Below are 26,400 nucleotides of genomic sequence, written 5' to 3'. Positions count from 1 at the left end.
CGAGGCCAGGGATCAAAATCACAACCTCATGGTGCCTAGTCGATTTGGTTCCACTGCACCATGACCGGAACTCTAGAAGATTTACTGTAAATAAAAGAGCTGTGATGGTGGTGATAGTCCTAACAGATAACTTGCTAAACTGGGAAGCTATAGGGAGTTCCTGTTATGGCTCAGTGGGTTAAGAACCCAACTTGTATCCATGAGGATGTACACTTGATGTCTGGCCTCGCTTGGTGTGGTAAGGAACCACTGTTGCTGCAAGCTGGGCATAGGTCATGGGATGCCGCTTTGATCTGACATTGCTGTGACTGTGGCATTAGGTGAGCATCTGCAGCTCTGAGTTGACCCCCTAGCTCCAGGAACTTCCATATGCCATGGGTATGGTCTTAAAAAAATAATAATAAATTGGGAAGCTGTAGTGATTAATATATATGGTTTGGACATAGCAAGCTGAATCCATCAGGGGAATGGAATGGCTAATTAAGATTTAGATCCTTTTTTTTTTTTTTTTCCGTCTTTTTTAGGGCTGCACCTGGGGCATATGGAAGTTCTCAGTCTAGGGGTTGAATTGGAATCCAAGTTGTCAGCCTACACCACAGCCACAGCAGCGCCAGATCTGACCCATTTCTGTGACCTACATCACAGCTAAGAGCAACACCAGAACCTTAGTCCACTGAGCAAGGCCAGGGTTTGAACCTGTATCCTCATGGTTTCTAATGAGATTCATTACCACTGAGCCATGACTGGAACTCCCATATTTGTTAATGAATTTAATTAATTATGAATTTTGCAGTGCAATTCAGTGGGAAAAGACCAGACTATTCCAAAAGTACTGTAAAATTTAGTATTCCTTGTATCAAATATAAGAATTTAAACTTCAGGTGGATTAAAGTGCTAAGTTTAAAAACAAAGTGGTGAAATCCCAAATACTACTATAGTTTAAGCAAGTGTTAGTGTTGTAGAAAATATTCGTAACCCATTTAACAAAGAATTAAAACCCTAACTATGTAAAGATTCTTAAACCACATAGAAAAAGGGCAAAGTTCTTTTTTTTCCCACCTTATCTGTGTATGTAGAAGTACCTGGGCCAGGGATCAAACCCATGCTGCAGTTGCAGCCTGCACACAACTATGGACACACTGGATCCTTAACTTGATGACAAGGGAACTTCGACGGGCAAAGTATTATGTATTGGAAATTTTATTTAAAAAGTAGTATCAGTAAATGTATGAAAACATGCTTAACATCGCATAATCAAGGATATGTAAATTATTAAAGTAATTTTTATTTCTCAGGTTTTCAAACTTACAAAATAGATGATTCCCAGAGTATAACTGTTTTGAGGAAGTGAGTACTCTCAAATGCTATTAATGGAGGTATAAATTGATGAAGCCATTTAATACAATTTAGCTGTATCATATTTTTCAAAGCGTACATACAGTAACAGTTTTAATTTCATAGTTCATCTTAGATAATTATATGCACATGTAAAGATAAATATAAAAGAATGATGATTACAGAATGAGAAATTGAAAAATAAGTAAATTTCCATCCTTATGGGCTAGTTACCTTATGATCCGCACTTGGACTCATGGAATCTGTTAAATATCAAAGAGATGTAACTAAAACATGGAGAGCACAGGGGTACACATGAGAAAAGTAGAGTGCCAAGGAGTAAGTATAGTATGAATAATTTATACACTTAAGATTTAAAAACCTGAAGTTCCTTCTGTGGCACAGTGGGTTAAGAATCAGACTGCAGCGACTGGGTTTGATCCCCGACATGGCACAGTAGGTTAAAGGATCCAGCGTTGCTGCACTGTACGTGGCATCTTTGGCTTGGATTCATTATCTGGCCTGGGAACATCCATGTGTCCCCAGAACAGCCATTTAAAAAAAAAAAAAAAGATTAAAAAACTTTTAGAATTTTTTTTGTCTTTTTGTCTTTTTTTGTTGTTGTTGTTGTTGCTATTTCTTGGGCCGCTCCCGCGGCATATGGAGGTTCCCAGGCTAGGGGTTGAATCGAGCTGTAGCCACCGGCCTACGCCAGAGCCACAGCAACGCGGGATCCGAGCCGCGTCTGCAGCCTACACCACAGCTCACGGCAACGCCGGATCGTTAACCCACTGAGCAAGGGCAGGGACCGAACCCGCAACCTCGTGGTTCCTAGTCGGATTCGTTAACCACTGTGCCACGACGGGAACTCCTAGAATGTTTTGAAGTCTACACGGATGTGTAAAAGGTTTCAATCATGCTTCAACTTGTCTTCTTCATGAATGGCACAAAAATGAGAGTCCATAATGGTACCAAAAAAACATAATTAGGAATACTCTTGTAAAAGAGATTTAAAGGTTCTTTTCAGGGTTGCTTTCTATATTTCCGTATTGTTTATTTTCTAAAGAAAAAAGATCATGCTTGTTTAATTAATTACAAAATATGGTCTGTTACATTAAGTGTTAATGTTTCATAGCTGGGCGTGTGATTTTTATGTTAAAGTGTACGATTTTACAGAGGTGAGTACTAAATGATGTTGGAGTTGTAGCGTGATTCATGTGTTTTTAATCATCTGTTCTGTTTTCTTATAAACAAATAGCACTTTTCCCCTAAAATATGATTTTTTTTTTCTTTCTAGTAAACCCAAAGAAAGATAGTGAAAATACACCTGTTAAAGGAGGAACTGTAGCAGATCTAGGTAAAAACCAGAAAAATCTATACAGTTCTCTGTTGTTTTGTCTCTTGAATATGTCAGCTTCTCTGATAATCCTTTTTTTACTGAGAGATGTCACTTTCAGCTGCTCTGCTTTATAGCACAGATTTTTTTCTTGTACACACAAAAAAGTTTATAGGAAGTTCTTGGGCCAGGGATTGAACTCATGCCACAGCTGTGACCCAAGCCGCTACACTGACAATGTCGGATCCTTAATTCACTGCTCTTCAAGGGAACTCCTCCAGCACAGATATTAACTATGGCTACCATAGTACCATTGTTGTTTAGTTTGCTAGCATATTAGAAAATTTAATTTTTTTTGATTCATTCTTTCCATTCTTACTGATCTGCCTCTCTTAGAGCATAATGTTTTCTTGCAGACTAGCAAAGCTGGTAGTATTGTATCTAAATCAGAATATCTGAGTTTCAAAGAAATAGTTGTAATTAAAACATTTTATAACCTTCCTGAAGTACTTGTTTAACAACATGTATATCTTCAGAACAATAATCTATTGACTATTAATACTTTGTAAGCCAACTGAAAGTTTCCTTAACACTGAGTAGAATGAGAATCACACCATCCTTTTACTGTATTTTCAAGTTTTAGAGTACATTTTCACAAGTAAGGTAAAATTCTTACGTATGTTGTGAGGGTAGTCACTTGTTCCAATTTTTAAAAGTAGTGGTCGTTTTAAATGTCTTTGTTCCTGAAAGTTATATAAGGAACAGTGATCTCAATTACTTTCTTCACTTGTAAAAATCAAAGATCCTGGTGTTTTCATTATATATTAAATTTATGAATTGATGGAATTTTAGACCTAATAGTGATTTTTGAGATCTACTTATGTGTCGTATGATAGTTGGGTTTAAGGATCTGGTGTTGCCGTGAGCTGTGGTGTAGGTCGCAGATGCGACTTGGATCCTCACGTTGCTGTGGCTGTGGCGTAGGCCAGCGGCTATGGCTCTGATACGACCCCTAGCCTGGGAACCTCCGTATGCCATAGGAGCGGCCCAAGAAATGGCAAAAAAGACAAAAAAGAAAAAGAATAATTCTGTTGTGTTAACGGAATGGCCAGTTGTCTTTTAAAAGCTAGGTGACTATTAGAGTATTTTTGTAGTAGACTTTATCAGAGGAATCAAATTGAAGCCAATTTTAGGAAAAGCTGGGGTCCCAGCTGGATTAACATTTTAGGGCAGGGTGTGAGAGATCTTTTCTTTGTGTTTGAACACCTTGAGGCCTCAGGAGTGCTGTGGCTGCACATGCTGCTGAACACAGCTCGAGAGTTAGGCTGTATGGAATTAGACATTGTTGTCCTGACATTTTGTCTAGGGACCGTCAGGCTTCTTGTGTATCATGTAAGCATGTGGCTTTGTGCATTAGGGTATAACCTAAACCATGCCAGGTGTGACTGATCTATCAACTGAGAGTTATGTTTGTTATTTTAACTGATCCTTGTTCTGCCTTACGTACCACTGAGCTAAGTAAATTTTAATGCCACCGTCTAGTGGGAAGTTGGTTATCCTTTGGTTTCCCAGGACCCAAAGGACAAAAAAAATTTATTTAATCAATCAGTGAATAAATTTTTTTATGGCCACACCTGTGGCATGTGGAAGTTCCTGGGCCAGAGATTGAATCCAGTCTGCAGTTGTGATGTATACCACAACTGCAGCAATGCTGGCTTAACCCACTGCTGGGCTGGGGTCACACCTGTACCTCTGCAGTGACCTGACCAGGTGCTGTTGAATTCTTAACCCACTGCCCCAAAGCAGAAACTCCCAAAATGCTGATTTTTGACAGGCTTACCAGATTTCTTTTGGTTGCTTCCTAGGAGAAAAATAGTCCCTGTGCAGAATTGGATAACTCATGTTAGTAGTACCATAATTTGCCACACGCTAAATCCTCTGTTCCTTTGTAGCATGTATTTATCTCTAACTTAAAAATCAAGGAACAGTATCCAACATTACATGAGTACCTGTCAGGTATCATTCTACACATGTTTGCATTTCACTGTAGAACCATGTTAGCCCTGTTTTATTCATTAGGAAATGGAGACTGGAACCTTTCCCAAGCATACAGTTATTAAGTGAGAGCAGATTCAGATCCAAGTCTGCCTTTCATTAGTGCTAGTGCACTCTGCTCTTGTAATGTGCTCACTTCCCTCATCCTCAATTCATGCTTACAGTGGCTCTTCAGTTTTATGAAATTGGCAGGTACATCCTCACTTGGGGCCCTTTGATCTGGCTTCTCCCTCTCCATGGAAGAAGAATGGAATGTTTGCCATTTTCTTCCCTAAGGTTTCAGCTTCAATGTCACCTTTTCAGAGAGGCTTACCTCTGTGTTTCATTGGAAGAGCCCACCCACCCAGTTCCTCTCTAAAATATATTACTTTGTTTTTATTCTCTCCTCAGCAGTTTTCAGCATTTGATGTCCTTTTGTTTATTTTCTTTTCTATATCCTGCCATGCCTAAGTGAAATGTAAACTCCATAAAGACAGGCACTTTTTCATCATTGTGTCCTTAGCATTTGGAACAGTGACTGGTGCATAGTAGGCACTCTATAAAATTTAAACATTTAAATGCCAGTTCCTTATTACCTGCTAAAATATTACTCATCACTTTATAACCTCTAAAGTAGAGGTTGGCAAACTTTTTCTCAAAAGGGCCAGATGGTAAATATTTTAAGGTGTTTTGGGCTATAAGGTTGCTGTTACAGCTAATCAACTTTGCCATTATAGCACAGTTGCAGCCATCCATAATATATAAACAAATGATCATGGCTTATTCCAATAAAAATTTTATTTATGGACACTCAAATTTGAATTTCAGTTAAGTTTTTAGTGTCAGGATATATATATATATATATTTCTGTTGATTGTCTTTTTTAGCATTTAAAAATTCTAAAGTCATTCTTTTTTGGTGTGTGTGTGTGTGTGTGTGTGTGTCTGTCTTTTTAGGGCCACCCTTGCAGCATATGGAGATTCCCAAGCTAGGGGTTGAATTGGAGCTGTAGCTGCCAGCCTACACCACAGCCACAATGCCAGCTCCGAGCTGCGACTATGACCTACACAACAGGTTGTGGCAACACTGGATCCTTAACCCACTGAGCAAGGCCAGGGATCAAATCTGCGTCCTCATGGTTCCTAGTCGTGTTTGTTAACCAGAGTCACAATGGGAACTCCTAAAGTCATTCTTCATTTGTAGATGTGATGGGAATCCCTAAGACCATCCCCAGGATTGGAGATTCTCTAGGAGAACTTAGGGAGCTCAGCATTTAGTGGTACTCAGTGCTGATGTGTATTTTAGAGACATATGAAGCATACACAGATCATGAGGGAAAATGGCAAAGGCAGAGTCTAAGTTTAGGCTTCCTTAATGCCCTCTTCCTCACATGAGAGGGTCACATTCTTCCAAAAGCAACAAAAATGCAGCAGTATACCTGCAGTGCTTCTGCATAAGGAAGTGCATTTCAAAGTCTACAATCTGTGGGGTTTGTTTTTTTTTTAATTGGTCAGGTAGGGCACTCTGCCTAGCTCAAACCAAAATTTCAGGCTGCAGAAGATTATCACAAGTCACTCTGTGCACAGTCTAGGCACAGTGAATCCCTCCTTTTTATCAGTTTACTGTTGATTAGGAACATGCTGAGAATCACATTACCAGATTCTGTACAAAAATAAGCAGTGGGCCAGATTTTGCCTGTGGGCTATAGATACTGTCCCAAGGTCTAAACAATTTATTTAGTGCTTTTGAAATAGCAGATTTGAAAACAGCAGAAATATTTGTATAATGAATAATGAAAAAGGGGCTTCTTTGTGTTCTTTTTGAACTTTACAATGTCTTAGTCGTTGCCAAGTGTGATAATAATTATATAAGAAATGAAATGTTACAAGAACTTAATAATGTAATTATTTGTGCCATAACCTCTTAACCTTTCCACACTGGCACTTTTAGTTTTCACTAAGGAAATCAGCTGCCTAGTTTAAATTGCACATGGATTTGCCTCTCTTTTTTGGCAAAGCCAGCATTTAGATTCTGTAGTCCCCAATACTCAGAAGGTATCAGCATTCTTAGCAGGACTTAGTAGGGATATATTATCACCTCCTTCATTACTCCTCATTCTTTAGTCATTTCCTCTGGGATCCAAAATGTCATTACTTTGTTTCACTGTGCCTCAGGAGGCAAGAGCCCTTTCCAAGTCCCTTACCAAGATTATGATTAAGATAGTAGCTAAGCAGTAGTTAATTATAAATGCCCTATTGTTGGAAATTATTAATGATTCGTACTTGGAATTTTTACTCAGCTCTGTGCTTATGTACAATTCTAATTTATTATTAAGGGTAAATTTGCTTTAATAATGCTCTGCTGTTTCTTTGCTTTTCTCTATTTAATATCAATTCCTTAAACCTTAAAGTTTCCAGGTAATCCAAATAGCATTTTCCTGTTAAATAACTTATGTGTTTTAATTTTGCAGATGAGCAGGATGAAGAAACAGTCACAACAGGAGGAAAGGTAATGATTTAGTTAGGTCTGGTGCAAGAGTAACTCATAAGGATCCCCTGTATTGAGCAGTAGAAACGCTGAATTGGAAGTGTTCTTGGAAATACTCTATTTGGAAGCCCTCTGATTTTTAAATTTTTTTTAATTTTTTTAATTTTTTAATTTTTTTTTGGTCTTTTTGTTGTTGTTGTTGTTGCTATTTCTTGGGCCGCTCCCGCGGCATATGGAGGTTCCCAGGCTAGGGGTTGAATCGGAGCTGTAGCCACCGGCCTACACCAGAGCCACAGCAACACGGGATCCGAGCCGCGTCTGCAACCTACACCACAGCTCACGGCAACGCCGGATCGTTAACCCACTGAGCAAGGGCAGGGACCGAACCCGCAACCTCGTGGTTCCTAGTCGGATTCGTTAACCACTGTGCCACGACGGGAACTCCCCTCTGATTTTTTTAAATCTTTCTAAACAGTTACTCAAATTAGTTTCTTTCTTGAGCCTCCCAAAGTTGTTTTTTTTTTTTGGTCATTTTAGACTTATGGAAGTTCTAAGTCTAGGGACCAAATCTGAGCTTTAGCCGCCTGTGCCCTGGCAATATCAGACCTGAGCTGTATCCTTGACGTATGCCGCATATTGCAACAGTGCTAGATCCTTAACCCACCAGTCAAGGCCAGGGATCGAACCTGTATCCTCATGGATGCTAGTAGAGTTCTTAATCTGCTGAGCTATATAGGAACTCTGAGCCTCCCAATTTATCAAGAAGAAATTGCTGCTTTCCCAGGTAGTATCCCTCATATGCTATAGTCTCTGGTTCTTTTACTCTCCTGGTTGCAATTTTATAATCAGAGCTGCGTACATCGTCCCAGGTGAAATCAGACAGCGCAGGTGAGCAGGGACTGAGCCTTGCTTTGATTTTCTCACTACCATTTCTTTTAGTGCAGCCCCATTCTACAAGTATTGTAGCCTTTGATCATGCTCTTCACCTTTTCCAAGCCTTGCTGTCAACTATTTCCTCATTCATCAGTTCTGCTGTGGAGACATATTGATAATTAGGCTGTTGGAAGGTGTTGCATTTAAGGCAGGGTTTTACTTCTCTTTTTAATGAACATCCTATCGTTTATTCACTGTCATCTTTGATTGTTAAGTCGTGTCACTAATCCTTAATCTCCTTGAAATAACTTCCTTAATGCTGAAAATGGGTAGTTCCCATTTTCAGTCAGAGAATCTTCCCAGAGTGACAGTTGTTGTTTTTTATACATTCATGAAATGAACATATTCATGACAAGATTTCAAGGAAAAGTGTTTCAAGAATTCTTCTACAGATGGTTCTTCAGCTGAATTGTTCTTAGGATTTTTTTTACAAGAATCAAACTTCTGTATTCAAAGAGCTACCTACAAATATTGATGAATATTACATTTCTAAAAAGATATCATCGTTCAGAATAAATAATATTGTAGAGTGGTAAAGGAGACCAAAATAGCAGAATTTCCCTATAAGATTTTTTTTTTTTTTAATGCCAAAGATGTTGAAACTATGGACAGTCCATCATATAACTTAAACATAAGACAGAATTAATTACTCTGACACCTGGTTCTACCCTGCTTGTTTCCTCACTGTGAGACAGTTAAACTGTAGACCCTTATCCTTTAATGATTGTAATGTCAGCCTCTCCCTGGCTTGCTTTCTTTTTTTAAATGAGGGTTGCAGTGTTTATTTCAGATTCTCTCTTTTTCTTTTTTTTGTTTGTTTTTTTTCTTTTTTTTTAAAATGAGCCTTAAATTTTATTTATTTATTTATTTATTTGTCTTTTTGCCATTTCTTGGGCCGCTCCCGCGGCATATGGAGGTTCCCAGGCTAGGGGTCAAATCGGAGCTGTAGCCACCGGCCTATGCCAGAGCCACAGCAACTTGGGATCCGAGCCGCGTCTGCAACCTACACCACAGCTCACGGCAACGCCGGATCGTTAACCCACTGAGCAAGGGCAGGGACCGAACCCGCAACCTCATGGTTCCTAGTCGGATTCGTTAACCACTGCGCCACGACAGGAACTCCTGTTTTTTTTCTTTTTTGCCACGTAGGCAGTATGTGGGAATTCCTGGGCCAGGGTTTGAACCTATACCACACAATAGCTGCCACAGTCACAGCGGTGAGAATTCAGGATCCTCACCCAGCTAGGCCATCAGAGAACTCCCCTGGTTTTCTTGAATAAATGAAATTTTCTGAATTGAATTTGTAAAACCTATATACCACAAAAGGAAATGAACATAGTTTTTGCTAGCTTCTGGGGTTTGGGAAATAAAATTTCTTATCGTTGTTATCAGTATTAACACATTTTTTGCTCCTTTTTTTTTTTTTTTTTTGGCTGTGTAAGTGGCATGTGCAAGTTCTTGGGTCAGGGATCAAACCTCTGACACAGCAGTGACAACTCCAAATCCTTAACCAGCGAGGCCACTATGAAACTCCAGTATTAACACGTTTGTTTCAATGTTATTTAAGTAACAGCCAGAGTTTTCTTGGTGCTTTCATACATTAAAATTTTTTTTTTTTTGATATTCATTGATCTTAAGGAGACTATTGTCTTAAGTTTTCAGCAGTAACTAGATCCTAACCTGAAGTAATATATCATAGGACAATTTAGATTGAATTAAAGATAGAAATTAACCTATGGAACCATTATAAAAGAATATGGTTCAAAACTTGAAAAGTTTCCTTTTTTGGTTTTTCCTTGTACCTGTGGCATTTGAAAGTTCCTGGGCTAGGAATTGAAGCTGAGCCACAGTTGAGACCTGTGCCTCAGGTGCAGCAGTGCTGGATCCTTTTAACCCACTGCACTGGGCTGGGAATTGAACCCCAAGCTCTGCAGTGGCCTGAGTTGCTGCAGTCAGATTCTCAACCTGCTGCTCCTTGGCCAGAACTCCATCCTGTAGTATTCTTGATAAAAATGTTTAATCTTGAGTTAATTCCAAAAAATCAGTGAGATAAACAGATTGTTAGATGTTCTACAAGATGACTGGTCTGGATTCTTCAATAACTTTGATGTCATAAATGAACTCCCTCCCCCCACAAAAAGGAGACAGGAATTAGAAGAGACTAAAGGATAAAATGTTGAATCCTTGATCAGGTTCTGGATTGAGAAAAATCTAAAGGACAGTTCTGGGACACTGGGATCCATTTGACTCTAAACTGTATATTAGATCATATTAAAAGTACGAATTTATTTAATAACCTATTACCCACGAGGATGTGGGTTCAATCCCCGGCCTCCCTTAGTGGGTTAAGAATCTGGCATTGCTGCAAGCCGCAGCATAGGTTGCAGATGTATCTCAAATCTGGCATTGCTGTGGCATACATAGGCTGGCAGCTGCAGCTTTGATTCCACCCCTGGCCTGGGAGCTTCCATTTATGTGGGTGTAGTCCTAAAAATATATAAAAAATAAAATAAAAATAGTTATTACTGAGAATTCCCGCTGTGGCTCAGCCAAAATGAACTCGACTAGTATTCATGAGGATTTAGATTCAGTCCCTTCCTGTGCTCCATAGATTAAGGATCTGGCGTTGCCGTGAGCTGCAATGTAGGTTGAAAACACAACTTGGATATGGTGTTGCAGCAGCTGTGTGTAGCCTGGCAGTTTTACCTCCAGTTTAACCCCTAGCCCAGGACCTTTAATATGTCACAGGTGCAGTCCTAAAAATAAATCAGTAAGTAAAAGTAATTATTACTGTTTATTGGTAGCATATAGAATGTTCCTGTCTTTTGACTTAAAGCAGTGATTTTTGAAATTATTATATTTCCATAAAACAGGTTTTGAGATGGACTCATTAACAAAACCTCCATAAGTCTGATAAAAGTCAGACCTAATTTTGAGTAGTGAGAATTATTAAGAGTGTATGCTCTGTAACTGGACTTTCTATAGTTTTATCCTGTTTAAATCTTACTAGTTCTAGTACATGCTGTTAAGTGTAAGGAATGACAGATAATGCACATTTAGCTGTTAGCAGATATTCAGGCTTTTGGATTGGGGAAAACCTACCATTATGTCTTATTAGTGTCATTGAGTTACCACCTTAAAAATAGAGAACTAGTAATTTAGATTTGTAATCCTAGAAGTAGGTAAAAATAGACAAATAAGTACTTGGCTGTTGTGGAAAAAGTTTGGGGCTTTCTAAGAGTTGATTACCTCATCTGTAAAAAAGAGGAATAAAGTCTGCTATCTCATCTGGACATATTGTAAAGGTACCTTAAAACTGTGAAAGGCTGTTTTTACTTGAAATTTGTTTTTCTGGTCTTAGAAATTGGATCAGCTAGCTTCATTTTATGTGACTAGAAGTTTGAAAGCTATTCCATATCTCAATGTAGTAGTTCTCTTTCTCTGAACTTTGGCTTCTTTTCTGTAGGAAGATGAAGATCCTGGTAAAGGTGATCAGGGTCGATCAGTTGATGCTGGTGAAGATAATGTGACAGAGCAGACCAATCACATTATTATTCCCAGCTATGCATCATGGTTTGATTATAACTGGTGAGTAGTGGGGTCACTTATTTCTGTGAACGTGGTACTTAGGAGTGGGAAAATTTTCTTTGAAATTACATTGTACTATTCTGCCTGAGTTTACTTAAGTAATCACTGTTACACTAGATGAAGGTGGATGGAAAGTGATTTTAGTTTTGGATTGTGTTCTTTTAGTTGTTTTATTTAGGGATAGAAATTAAATGGTGGGGATTTTTTTGTTTGTTCTTTTACGGCTGCACATGTGGCATATGGAAGTTCTTGGGCTAGGGGTTGAATTGGAGCTGTAGCTGCTGGCCTACACCACAGCCATAGCAAAGTGGGATCCAAGCTATGTCTGCAACCTACATCACAGCTCACAGCAATGCCGGATCCTTAACCTGCTGAGTGAGGCCAGGGATTGAATCCACATCCTCATGGATACTAGTTGCCACTGCACCACAATGGGAACTCTGATGTTAGTTTCTTTAAGGTACTTTCATTGGAAGTTTATATGCTTATTTCAGCTCTGCTGCTCCTACTCAAAATCTTGTGGTCCTGTTTGGATCTTTTGAGTGATTATTACATTATCATTTTAAAGGGTAGATGTGATTTGAAATATGTATATGTATGTAAACATATCTCTTTAAAAAACAGTTTAAGGAAGTTTCCATTGTGGCTCAGTGGTAACGAATCTGACTAGTATCCATGAGGATGTGGGTTCAATCCCTGGCCTCATTCAGTGGGTTAAGGATCCAGTGTTGCCGTGAGCTGCGGTGTAGGTCACAGACATGGCTCTGATTCAGCATTGCTGTGGCTGTGGCATAGGCCAACAACTAAAGCTCCAATTTGACCCCTAGCCTCAGACCTTGTGTATGCTTCAGGTGCGGCCCTAAAAAGGAAAAAGAAAAAAAAAACAGTTTAAAAGAATAGAGTGGATGGTCCACTGAGTCGTACCTTGTTTTCCTCCAAAACCACAATATATGGCCTCTAATATTGAGACTTTTCAGCATACCTTTTAAAACCAACTCTGGGGGAGTTCCCTTCATGGCTCAGCGGTTAATGAGGGTTGGTGAGTGCTAGACAAAAAGGTGCATTAATGTCAAGAGCCAGAGAAACTTATTTTTGTTAATTCCATTGTTTTTGGCTGGTCATTCATTTTACCATGTTATTACCATGCCAGCTACTGTGATTTTTGTCCACCATTTTCCAAAGAACTCTTCCTGTCTCGTGATTTCATCTTAGTCATAAATTATGACAAGAACATAATACTATCTAAAGCCTTCAGTGTGTTGAGGAACTTTTTTTTTTTTTTTTTTTTAGATTTTGTGGTTTTTAGGGCCGCACCTGCGGCATATGGAAGTTCCCAGGCTAAGAGTCAGATCGGAGCTACAGCTTCTGGCCTACACCGCAGCCACAAGAACTCGGGATCCAGGCAGCATCTGTGACCTACACCACAGCTCACAGCAACACTGGATCCTTAACCCACTGAGCGAGGCCAGGGATCGAATCGGCAACCTCATGGTTCCTAGTTGGGTTCGTTAACCACTGCTCCATGACGGGAACTCTGTTGAGGAGCTTTTTGAGTTTGGTTATGATAATAGAAAAACTGAAGTAATGGAGTTCCCATGTGGGTTAAGGATCTGGTGTTGCCACTGCAGCAGCTTGGGTTGTTGCTGTGGCATGGGTTTGATCTCTGACCCAGAAACTTCCACATGCTGCAGGCATGGGCAAAAGAAAAAAATGAAAGAAAAGCTGCAGTAAGTATTGGGGGTAAGAAAGGGGAAGCTTCTTTAACTTTATATACTGTATATAATTTTATATTTAAGTTCTTTTATAATTGCCTACATTTATTAAGGATTTACAATTGAAATATATAGATATATGAGTATGAATTCAAATGGAAATTATATCTTTTGAAACCATTACACCAAGTTCTGTCGTAGTGCAGCAGAAACAATCCAACTAGGAATCATGAGGTTGTGGGTTTGATCCCTGGCCTTGCTCAGTGAGTTAAGGATCTCGCGTTGCCATGAGCTGTGGTGTAAGTCATAGACGCTGCTTGGATCTGGCGTTGCTGTGGCTGTGGTGTAGGCTGGCAGCTGTAGCTCCGATTTGACCCCTAGCCTGGGAACCTCCGTATGTTGTGGGTGCAGCCCTGAAAAGCAAAAATAAATACATAAAAAATAAAACCATTACACATTTTTTTATTATAGTATAACTGATTTAAAATGTTGTACCAGTTTTTGCTGTACAGCAGCGTGACCCATTCATACATACATATGAATTATTTTTTTCATATTTTCTTCTATCATGGTCTATCCCAAGAGATTGGATATAGTTACCTATGCTATACACCAAGACCTCATTGCTTATCCATTTTAAATGTAATAGTTTGTGTCTACTAACTCCAAACTCCCTGTCCATCACACTTCCCCCACCCATGTTACAAATATTTTTAAACTTTTTATTACAAGCTGTTATACATAGGAACTTGTGCAACGGAGTTAAATTTTACAGGTAGTTGGTTTTATCGTAAAGTAAGTTAAACAATCTTCGCTCAAATTTTATTTTTCAAAGCAACTACCAATTCTCTTTTTTTCTTTAGTATTCATGTGATTGAAAGGCGTGCTCTTCCTGAGTTTTTCAATGGAAAAAACAAATCCAAGACTCCAGAGATGTGAGTGAAATGTAAAGATATATTCCTGATACTTGTACATATTTTAGTGAGAACAGTATTTAGAGAAACTTAATATTTGGATATATTTGGCAGGGGGTTCTTAAAGCACACTTCTGAGTTAATCTTTGTTGATGTGTAGAAGTTTGCAAATATCTTACTCTGTTCTGAACACTGTTTACATCTCGGCCACAAACCACTCTGTGCTTCAGAGGAAATTTTTGTTTCAAAATTTTTCTTTCTCAGTCTTGAGCTACATACACATCAGCTCTTGGAGCTAAAGGTTGAATTCAGTAATAGGTCATAACTAAAATGAGTTCAGATTTCACCCTAAGAGTTCCTCTGTAACTCAGCTTGTGGATACATTACATTATTGATTATATATATGTATGTATAATCTAGGAGAGAATGGAGTCTATATCTTATTTTTCTGATGAATGACCTGTAATTAAAAGAATGCCAAATATAATATTATAGCTGCCTATGAATTGATCTTAATTACATAAGCATTGTTGTGCTTCTGCATTGGAAATAGAAAAACCTATTGGAAGGAAGAAGTTTATCTGGAAGTATTTTTGCCTTTGCCTGGTGATCCTTAGTATTAACATATGTGATTGGACAAATATATCTTCTTGTTTAACTTGTTTGGAGATGGAGTTCCCATTGTGGATCAGCAGCTTATGAACGTGATTAGTATCTGTGAGGATGTGGGTTCAATACCTGGCCTTGCTTAGTGGGTTAAGGATCTGGCGTTGCTGTGACCCTGTGTGTGGGTCACAAATGTGGCTCACATCCTGCATTGCTGTGGCTGTGGCATAGGCCTGTAGCTGCAGCTCTGATTTGACCTCTAGCCTGGAACTAAAGCAAAAAATAAGAAATCACATATATAAATAAGTAGTTTGGAGAGGGATAATTTTCTTCATAAAGCATATGGTGTAATACAGAATATAAATGATAAATATTTTCTGGTTGTAAATTATCCATGATAGAGTTTCTAAGTTTGGGTATCAAAGCAAATTTCAGTCTTTTTATATCAAAGCTGTAAAGAGTATTTTAAAACCAGAATCAAAGATTGACACAGTGTACTCAGTTTCCTTTGTAGTTTTTTCACCTATTTAAACATGGTATGTTCTTTTAGCTATTTTGCCTAGTGCCCACAATTTGCATATTGCCAGTATTTATAAATACTTATGATTTTTAGCAGCCTTCTATTTAAAAGCCTAATTTAGCATTTTAACCCATTTAAACTTGTAAATTCTCCTTTCAGTCATTGTTTATCCACCTGCTTATACAGAACCCTTTTGAGCAATAGCTTTTCTACTTTGACGTAGCCAGCTTCAAACTGCCAGTCTCTTGTTTTACTTTTTTTGGCAAGAAATTTGGCAAAGTCTGTTTTCTTAACATACTTGTTCTAAGTATTTTGTTGAAGAAATGCTTGGGTACATGGTGGAATCTGCTATGACTCAGAATTTCAGTTTTCCTGTTTTTTTTTTTTTTTTTTTTTTTTTTTTGCCAGAGCCATGGCATATGGAAGTTCCTAGGCCAGGGACTAAATCTAACCTGCAGCTGTGGCCTATGCCATAGGTGTGGCAACGCTGGATCTTTAACTTGCTCTGTCAGGCCAGTAATCAAACCTGCATCTTGGGTGCTCAGAGATACCACCCATTTCATTATGCCACAGCGAAAACTCCTCTCCTTTTTTAGTGTCTTGTTTTACCTTGGAGTTTGGCTTCATAGGTTATGCTTCTTGCCTAATTGAGATCTCTGAAAAACTGCCAACCAGAATGAATGTAGCCATTGTCAGAGCCACATGCATGTGGGGCTCTATGAAGAGTATAGAAATTAGATATAGCATATATTAAGAGCATGGGTTCCACAGCCACCACACTGTGCTGAATTCTGGCTCCACCACTCACCAGCCTGTGGTTCTAGGACAAATTCTTAAATCCTCATCTATAAATGGAATAATAGGTCTGACCTTATGGAGAGATTGTGATGATTAAATGAGTTACTACATGGAAAGTGCTTCAACCATTGTCTGGCATGCTAGATACATAGTATTATAATTAGGAAGTTAGCCTGAGTAACCATGTGTTATTTGCAAATTCTGTGGCAACTAAGGATGTATTAGTTCACCTCTGAAAAGTTTGTTACTTCACATTAACTTAATTAGATTATTTTATTTGTTGTCATTAGGCATTAGTAGAGAGTTGTTTTGCATATTAGGGATTCTTACCCTGAGTTACACTAATAACTGTAAATACTCATTACATATCACTATTGTCTGCTGGACTGTTGTCTGAACTTTTTGTTATGTTTTGTTGTGAGAAATGTGAAAAATTTTTGTCCTCTGTGTTGTTTCTGAAAGGGGCGGTGTTCACCTTAGGAATTTTACCATTACCTTTTAGATACTTGGCATATAGAAATTTTATGATTGACACATATCGCCTAAATCCCCAAGAATATTTAACTAGCACTGCCTGTCGGAGGAACTTGACTGGAGATGTGTGTGCTGTGATGAGGTAAGAAATGTCTTCATTTTCTCTCAGATATTTCACTGTAAGGAGTTACTGAGACATTGCTAATGTTAGGTGGATTAAACTGGATGTTTTCTTGGTTAATAAAATACCTAAAATGTCTTACTTTTTAAAGATTTTGCATTGTACATCTTCTATTATATGGTCAAATCATAAACTGACCATAGACGGAGGGTGGGTTGGCATGAGGATTTAGGGTAACATCTGTGCCCTAAATCTGCTAAAGAGTAAAACCAAAATGCAGGTCTCCTCAAGTTATTTGGATTATGTATGAGTTCTTTTTAGGGCTGCACCCACAGCACATGGAGGTTCCCAGGCTAGGGGTCGAATTGGAGCTACAGCTGCCGGCCTACACCACAGCCGCAGCAACACAGGATCTGAGCTGTGTCCTCGACCTACACCACAGCTCATGGCAATGGCAGATCCTTAACCCACTGAGCAAGGCCAGGGATCGAACCCACAACCTAATGACTCCTAGTTGTATTCGTTTCCGATGTGCCACAATGGGATCTCCTGTGAGTTGTTTTTTTGTTTGTTTGTTTTTAGGGCCACACCCAGGGCATATGTTAAGTTCCTAGGCTAGAGGTCGCCTTGACCTGCAGCTGTTGGCCTACACCACAGTCAGAGCAATGCCAGATCTGAGCCAGGTCTGTGGTGTACACTGTAGTTCATGGCAACGCCAGATCGTTACCCCACTGAGGAAGGCCAGGGATTGAACCTGCATCCTCATGGATACTAGTTGGGTTTGTAACCTGCTGAGCCACTATGGGAACTCCTTATGTATAAGTTCTTTCACCATGGACCTGCATCAGCATTTGTTCTCTCATCTCTATGATTGGAATGGTTAGGCTTTATGTAGTAGGTTTGGGGGTGCTATATTATCAACATTATTTTGAGTTAGTAAAAATTGTCCCTCAAACCAAAATTGTCAGTTAGTTTGTGATAGTTCATAGCCTGCAGAGAAAGTGTTTACTTGTTTTTGTTTTTTAATGAGATGTGATGATGGTTATGAAGATGTTAAGTTACATTCTCTAGATTTTAACTGTCAGAGCTTTATCCTTCAGAGTTCATGCCTTTTTAGAGCAGTGGGGGCTTGTTAATTACCAAGTGGATCCAGAAAGTCGACCGATGGCAATGGGACCTCCTCCAACCCCTCATTTCAATGTCTTAGCTGACACTCCCTCTGGGCTTGTGCCTCTACATCTTCGATCACCTCAGGTAAATTAGTACTGCCTTTTCTTCAGGAATGGATGGTAACAGATAACCACTTCCAGCATTTATATTTAGGAATTCTTATTATAGTCACATACTAGTCCTATTACCTTATAGGTTATGTTTGTTTTTGATCTTTTGTAAATGTTCGCATCTTTAAGAAGGTTTAGTGTATAAGATAACTGTCTCCCATTAATCCCAAGACTGTGGTTTTCCTGTAAGTTATAGATTACTTTCATACTCAGGACTCCATCATCACTTCTACCGTCTAAGATAGTAATAAAGAGGCACACTGTTTCAATTTGAAGATAGTAATAAAGAGGCACACTGTTTCAATTTGTTAAATTGTTTGAAATTTCTTCCCCTTCCTAAAATCTGGAAGGTGAACATTCTTGAAAAGATTATGTCAATCAGATTATATATACATTCAGTTGGAATAACACTAATCTAAGGTTTAAATTGCCTTCTATTGTGAAAAATTTTTTTAAAAAATTATTGTCAATGTTCTGTATGTTTTAAAAGAGGCAAGAAAATGTTTCTTTTTAAAAACTTATTTAAAAATATTTTTTATTTTATGGCTGTACCCATAGCACATGGTAGTTTCCAGGCCAGGGATTGAATCTGAGCCATGGCTATGACCTGTGCTGCAGCTTGTGGCATACAGTTGGATTCTTAACCCACGGTGCCTTGGCTGGAACTCCTGGAAAATGTTTCTTATATGCTGAAATTTTGTTAAAAGTATAGTGTGAGATGTAGGTTTTTATTTTTACTAAAATCTCTACCAGGGGTAGTTTAAGTGCCGGTATTCAACAGTCTTAAAAATTTTTATCCCTTTGACTTTGCAGAGATTATTACAATCATCTATCATTTGTTTGACTCACAGGTTCCTGCTGCTCAGCAGATGTTAAATTTTCCTGAGAAGAACAAGGAAAAACCAATTGATTTGCAGAACTTTGGTCTTCGTACTGACATTTATTCCAAGAAAACATTAGCAAAGGTAAGGTTTTTTTTTTTTTTCCCTAGGGCCACATGGTGTACAATGTAACTTGTCCATTTTGTCTGTCTTCCTTCTAAGAGGCGTCATCTTCCATAAGAAACTTGATTTACTTTCTTTAATATAAGTGGTGAGCTTGCTACTTAAATCTGATGACATTTTATAAAGTAGTCACTTATTTTTACCTTTTTTTCTATATGGTTAGAAGATAGGTATTTAAAAATAACTTTGACTTATGTGTTAAAGAAAATTGGGGGAAATTGGAGAAATTCAACAGAGAATTAGAACATGTAAAAAGAATCAAAGTGTTCTCTTATGGTGTAGTGGGTTAAGGGACCGGCCTTGTCACTGCCACGACTTTGTTTCTTGTCGTGGTTCAGATTCCATCCCTGGCCTGAGAGCTTCTACATGCCGCAGGGTCAACAAGAAAAAATAGAATTAAATACCTAGTGAATAATTGAAAATATACCTGAAATTACCTCATTGGATGGATTGAACAGCAGGCTGGACATAGCAAAAGATAGGATTAGTGAACTTAGGTTAGTAAATAAATGAAACTGAAACACCAACACGAAAACACAGTTGGTTGAAGTTGAAGGGCATGAGTTCCCATTGTGGCTCAGAGGAAATGAATCTGACCAGTATCCATGAGGATGCAGGTTCGATCCCTGGCCTCACTCAGTGGGTTAAGGATCTAGCATTGCCAGGAGCCGTGGTGTAGGTCACAGATGTGGCTCAGATCTGACATTGCTGTGGCTGTGCTATAGGCCAGCAGCTGTAGCTCTGATTTGATCCCTAGCCTGAGAACCCACGGCCAAAAAGAAAACAGAGAAAAGAAAAGAATTGCAGGGGAGTTCCCGTCATGGCGCAGTGGTTAACGAATCCGACTAGGAACCATGAGGTTGCGGATTCGGTCCCTGCCCTTGCTCAGTGGGTTAACGATCCGGCATTGCCGTGAGCTGTGGTGTAGGTTGCAGACGCGGCTCGGATCCTGCGTTGCTGTGGCTCTGGCGTAGGCCGGTGGCTACAGCTCCGATTGGACCCCTAGCCTGGGAACCCTCCGTATGCCGCGGGAGCGGCCCAAGAAATAGCAACAACAACAACAACAAAAAAGACAAAAGACAAAAAAAAAAAGAAAAAGAAAAGAATTGCAGTTACAGGAGTTCCCATCGTGGCTTAGGGGTTAATGAACCTAACTAATATCCATGAGAATGCAGGTTCAGTCCCAGGCCTTGCTCAGCGGGTTAAGGATCCAGCATTACCATGAACTGTAATGCTGTAGGTTGCAGATGTGGCTCGGATCTGGCGTTGCTATGGCTGTTGTGTAGGCCGGCAGCTACAGCTCTGATTCAACCTGTAGCCTGGGAACCTCTGTGTGCTGTGAGTGCAGCCCTTAAGAAAAAGAAAATAAGTAGGTAAATAAGTAAATAATAAATAAATAAAAGGAGCCAAGGAGGCTGGGGGTGTGCAAGGACATACTCAGTTCAAAGGCACAGTGATAAAACTGATGCCAGACTTTTTAGTAGAAATGATAGAGGCCAGAGGACAATGTAATAACAATTTTAAATACTAAAAGAAAATCTGTTACCCTGAAATTCTATAACCCAGAGAAACATCTTTCAGAATTTAAAGTGGAATAAAGACCTTCACAGATAGTCAAAGGGTGGACCAGTTATCACTAGTTCATAGCATAGGGAAACTAAAGGAAGTTCTTTAAGGTAAAGGGTAATGATTCCAAATGGAGAAGCACATGATGCTTGGGAAGAAGTAAAAAGCATGGAAAATATAAATATATGGTTATACATAAAGGAATATGGAATATTTAAATAGTGGCCATTTATGGGGGGGGGTTATAACAGAAATGACAAAAAGAGAAGAAAGGCAGAAGAAAATTAAATTGAGTTAAACTATTGTAAAGTTCTGACGTTATTGAGAAATGTGATAAAATTACCCTAAAATAAAGATAGAGTAAACTATAACCATTTGACGTATTTTGGGAAGGGATTGGATTTAAATGGAAGAATAAAGAGTGCCAGAAGAGGTCAGCATGTGGGTCAATATAAAAGACATTTCCCCCTTATTTAAATTTTTTTGAAATGGGAGTAGACTTTTTTTTAAATTTATTTATTTTTTATTACTCAAATGAATTTATCACATTTGTAGTTGTATAACGATCATAACAATCTGATTTCACAGGATTTCCTTCCCACAGCCCAGGCACATCCCCCCACCCCCCAAACTGTCTCCTCTGGAGACCATAAGTTTTTCAATGTCTGTGAGTCAGTATCTGTTCTGCAAAGAAGTTCAGTCTGTCCTTTTTTCAGATTCCATATGTCAGTGAAAGCATTTGATGTCGGTGTCTCATTGTGTGTCTGACTTCACTTAGCATGAGGGTTTCTAGGTCCATCCATGTTGCAAGAAATGCCGGTATTTCGTTCTTTTTAATGGCTGAGTAATATTCCATTGTGTATATGTACCATATCTTTTTGATCCACTCCTCTGTCGATGGACATTTAGGTTGTTTCCATGTTTTGGCTATTGTAAATAGTGCTGCAATGAACATCGGAGTACATGTGTCTTTGCGAGCCATGGTTTTCTCTGGGTAGATGCCCAGGAGTGGGATTGCTGGTGATCAAATTGTACTTCTATGTTTAGTTTTCTGAGGAATCTCCATACTGTTTTCCACAGTGGTTGCACCAATTTACAACCCCACCAACAGTGTAACAGGATTCCTTTTTCTCCACACCCTCTCCAGCACTTATTGTTTGTAGACTTTTTGATGATGGCCATTCTGGCTGGTGCAAGGTGGTACCTCAGAGTGGTTTTGATTTGCATCTCTCAAATAATGAGTGATGTTGAACATCTTTTCATGTGTTTCTTTGCCATCCGTATGTCTTCTTTGGAGAACTGTCTGTTTAGATCTTCTGCTCATTTTTGGATGGGGTTGTTTGTTTTTTTGGTATGGAGCTGCAGAAGGTGTTTATAAATTTTGGAGATTAATCCCTTGTCAGTTGGGAATAGACTGTTTAAACCAAAAATCTTAACAATATATATTTAGGATTCACAGCATATTGATGTTAAAGTCCAAATATTGCTCAAAGGCAGGAAAAGGAAATACAAACATACTGTATTAAAGTTCTTACACTGTATGTGATGTGCTAAAATATTATTTAAAGGTACCCTGTGGTAATTTAGAGAGAGATATTGAAAATCTTAGGGTAATTCTTTAAAGACACATAAGTAATAAACCAATAATGGACATAAAAACAATAATAGTCCATAAAATGTTATTCCACAAGAGAGAAGAAAACGAACAGATGGGAAGAGCAAAAGAAAATATCAAGGTGGCAACTGTACATCTGACCATAGGGATAGAATATTGAATTTAATATTAATGATTTTAATATTCCATTTAAGCAACAGAAATTGGTGAAATGGATAAAAAAAATCAAGGACAAACATATGTTGTCTATAAGAAATGCACTTTATTTATTTATTTATTAATTTTTTGGTCATTTTAGGGCCTCCCTTGTGGCATATGGAGGTTCCCAGGCTAGGAGTCGAATTGATGTTGCAGCTGCTGGCCTTTGCCACAGCCACAGCAACTCAGGATCCGAGCTGAGTCTGCAACCTACACCACAGCTCACGGCAGCTCCAGACCCTTAACCTACTAAGTGGGCCCAGAGATCAAACCCGCATCCTCATTGATATAGTCGGATTTGTTAACTTCTTAGCAGTGATAGAACTCCCAAGAAATGCACTTTAAATGTAAAGACATAGACTAAAAGAAAGTGATTTAAAGTATAATTGGTTTACAATGTTGTGTCAGTTTCTGCTGTATAGCAAAGTGACCCAAGTTAAACACACACACACACACATATACACACACATGCATTCTTTTTCTCATGCTATCTTTCATCATGTCCTAGCACAAGAGATTGGATATAGTTCCCTGTGCTATACAGTACATACCTTCTAAACAAAAAAAAAGCCAGAATTGCTGTATTAATACTTGTAAAAGCAGACATCAGAACAAGTTACTTTACCAGAATTAAAGAGACATTTCAGGAGTTCCCATTGTGGCACAGTGGAAATGAATCCGACTAGGAACCATCAGGTTGTGGGTTTGATCCCTGGCCTTGCTCAGTGGGTTAAGGATCTGGCATTACCATGAGGTGTGGTGTAGATCACAGATGTGGCTGTGGCTATGGCCGGCAGCGGCAACTCTGATTAGATCCCTAGCCTGGGAACCTCATATGCCATGGGTGCGGCCCTAAAAGGACCAGAGACCAAAAAAAAAAAAAAAGACATTTCATGATGATAAAGTGATTATTTAATCAAGAGGACACAATTATTCTAAGTATGAATACTTAATGAGCTCACTGTTTCATATAAAGCAAAAACTGATAGAACAGAAAGAATAGGCAGACACACAAGTATAGTTGGAGTTTTTAATGATCCTTTCACAGTAATTAATCGAACAAACAGGAAGCCAGTAAGAATATGAAAGACTTAGAACAATCAACCAATAAGACTTAATTGGTATGTATAGAAGATACTGCAAAATAGCAGAAAACACAATCTTTTAAAGTGCACAGGGAACTTTAAATATATACAATTCCAAGCCATCAAAGGAATATCAGATTTTAGAGGATTGAGATTATATAGTGTGTTTGTATGATTTAATGCATTTCAAATAAATGTAGTTGGCTGACCCAGCAAAATTAAGCTAGAAACCAGAAATAGAGGAAGTGTAGAGAAGATTAATGAGGAGATGGTTATTTGAAAAGATCAATAAGTTTGATAAACCTCTAGACAGATTGATCAAGAAGAAAAAACGGATTACTGTTCAGGAATGAAAGTATATCAATGCTGATTCTACTTGTATGTAAAGGCAATAAAATAACTTTATGGCAGTATCTTTGGCACTTTGGTTAAATGGAGAAATCACTTGAAAGTAACAGAATTTTAAAGTTTACTCATGATAGAAAAAACTTGATGATCTGAGCTGTGTCTGCCACCTACACCAAAGCTCACAGCAACATTGGATCCTTAACCCACTGAGCGGGGCCAGGAATCGAACCCTTGTCCTCATGGATACTAGTTTGGTTCATTACAGCTGAGCTACAGTGGGAATTTCAAGTTAAGGGTTTAGAAGATAGGGTAAATCTGTATTATCCTGGTGGGCCCTGAGTGCCATCACATGTGTCCTTATAAAAGTATGGAGAGATTTTATAGACAGGAGAAGACAGTGTTACCTTGGATGCAGATACTAGCATGAGGTGGCTGCTCAAAGTATTTTGGTGCAGCCACCGAAGAAGGAAGAGGCAGAGAGTTTATTCTCCCCTAGAACTTCCAGAGGGAGCACTGCCCTACCAAAACCTTGATTTTGGTATAGTGATAGTGATTTTCTACTTAGAGCCTCTCTGAGATATGAGTAAATTTTTTGTTATTTTAAACCACCAAGTTTGTTATAATTTCTCAGAGCAGCCACTGGAATAGCCTTATACTTATTTTATCTATATTTAGTTAAACATTTTCCTTGAAACAAAACTCTATGCACAGGTGATTGTGCTGATAAATTTGTACCAAACAAGGAAGAGTTAATGTCAACTTAAACAAATGTTTCCAGAAAGTTAAGTTGAAGGGAACACTCTCAAAGCTAAACATGTTGTGTGCTCAGTTACCCAGCTTCTGGCTATTGAGACCAGATAAATTGGGTTTAGAAAGAAATAATGTAGGAGTTCCTGTTGTGGCTCAGTGATAACAAAACCAACTAGAATCTATGAGGATTCGAGTTCGATCCCTGGCCCTGCTCACTGGGTAAAGGATCTGGTGTTGCCTTGAGCTGCAATGTAGGTTGCAGATGCAGCTCAGATCTGGCGTTGCTATGGCTGTGGTGTAGGTTGGTGGCTGCAGCTCCAATTTGACTCCTGGCCTGGGAATTTGCATGTGCCTCAAGTTTGGCCATAAAAAGCAAAAAAAAAAAAAAAGAAAGAAAGAAAAGAAAAGAATGTGCAGGAATGTCCATGGCAGCCTTACCCAAGATAGCCAAAAACTATAAACAACCCAGATGTTCATCAGTAGGATAGTTGATAAATTATGGTTTACTCAAACAATGTAGTATGACACAAAAATGAAATGGTCTACTTCTTTATAGAAAAATGTGGTTGAAAGCCAGACCCATCAACTACATATTGTGTGGTTTTTTTAGTATACAATTCAGATCAAAGAAAAATTAACCATGATTGTACAATTCAAAATAGTATGTGTTTTTAGTGTGTTGGTATCAAATGGAAGTCTAAAGTGGGGAAGCCTTTTGGGTGTTGATTTGTGTGGTGGTTACATGGGTGTGTTGCTGAAATTGTCAAACTATAGACTTAAGATTTGTGTATTTTGATGTACATGTATTATACCTCAGTAAATACAAAAGAAAAAATTTCTCAAGTCATGTGGAAACCCTGGCCCTGATGAAGTTATGCAGCTCTTCCCTGAGCCAGTTGAAATCAAGAGGGAAGCATTTACTGTTTTAAGTCAGTAGGAATGGAGAAAACCCTTTCTATATTTTGTAGCTAAGAAATTGGGAAAAGGTTGCTGTGGACCTTTCCTATAGATGTCATTCATATCTAGGTTATACAGATTTTCCGTATATTTAAGTTTTATCTTTCAGAATTTAGATAAATTGTTGATAAATTTTGTACTTCTGAAGCTCCAAATCTGATCAGTGTTTGTTCATTAAAAATGTAGCCTTTGGAGCTCCCGATGTGGAGGGGGAAAAAAGTCGCTTTTGATTCTCTTAATGTAATCTTCAAGGAATCTGAGCAATGTATTGCAAGTTACAGCTAAATGTATCTTTTCTTTTTTGCCAGGGCACACTTTAGGACTTTAATCCTGCAATTCTTAGAGTCCCCTTTTTATTCTGTAGTTATTTTCAGTGTATTTTTTGGAAATGACCAAATATTTCATAATGATATGGATTGAATATTCTGGAGAACTACCTGCAGTGTATAACACAGTTGCGTACAAAGGTTGAGTCAAATGAATTGAGAAACTTTATTGACAAAACAAGGAAATCACAGACAAGAGAGATTTTCTCTTCATTTCTTAAATTGTTATCTCCCAAAATGGAATTTTCAGAGAAGGGATAATATGTTAGAAGGTGTGTTTTGAATTACTAAAATATGTGGCTAAAGAATAGTGTCAAGAATACCACATAACTAGTCATCTGCAAATCAAGGTGTGAATCAACTGATTTTTATATAACACAAATTCAGCTTTCTTATAACGCCATGCTCATGTG

At 38.5% G+C, this 26,400-nt stretch overlaps 1 protein-coding gene across 2 annotated transcripts in view; it reads left to right on the top strand.

The window, feature by feature from the left end:
* SMARCC1 (SWI/SNF related, matrix associated, actin dependent regulator of chromatin subfamily c member 1) overlaps positions 1–26,400 on the top strand; it is a 168,365-nt gene that overhangs the window by 64,202 nt on the left and 77,763 nt on the right. For both annotated transcript variants that reach the window (XM_047772896.1, XM_047772905.1), the window contains exons 12-18: positions 2,633–2,692; positions 7,176–7,213; positions 11,592–11,713; positions 14,289–14,360; positions 16,766–16,879; positions 17,959–18,112; positions 18,990–19,103. In XM_047772896.1, the coding sequence (XP_047628852.1) occupies positions 2,633–2,692; positions 7,176–7,213; positions 11,592–11,713; positions 14,289–14,360; positions 16,766–16,879; positions 17,959–18,112; positions 18,990–19,103 (674 nt within the window). The remainder of the gene's footprint in view (positions 1–2,632; positions 2,693–7,175; positions 7,214–11,591; positions 11,714–14,288; positions 14,361–16,765; positions 16,880–17,958; positions 18,113–18,989; positions 19,104–26,400) is intronic.

This window comes from Phacochoerus africanus, chromosome 1, assembly GCF_016906955.1.
Source record: "Phacochoerus africanus isolate WHEZ1 chromosome 1, ROS_Pafr_v1, whole genome shotgun sequence".
Taxonomy (NCBI): Eukaryota; Metazoa; Chordata; class Mammalia; order Artiodactyla; family Suidae; genus Phacochoerus; species Phacochoerus africanus.
Note: the sequence above shows the minus strand (reverse complement) of the source record. Positions and strands in the feature narration are given on the sequence as shown.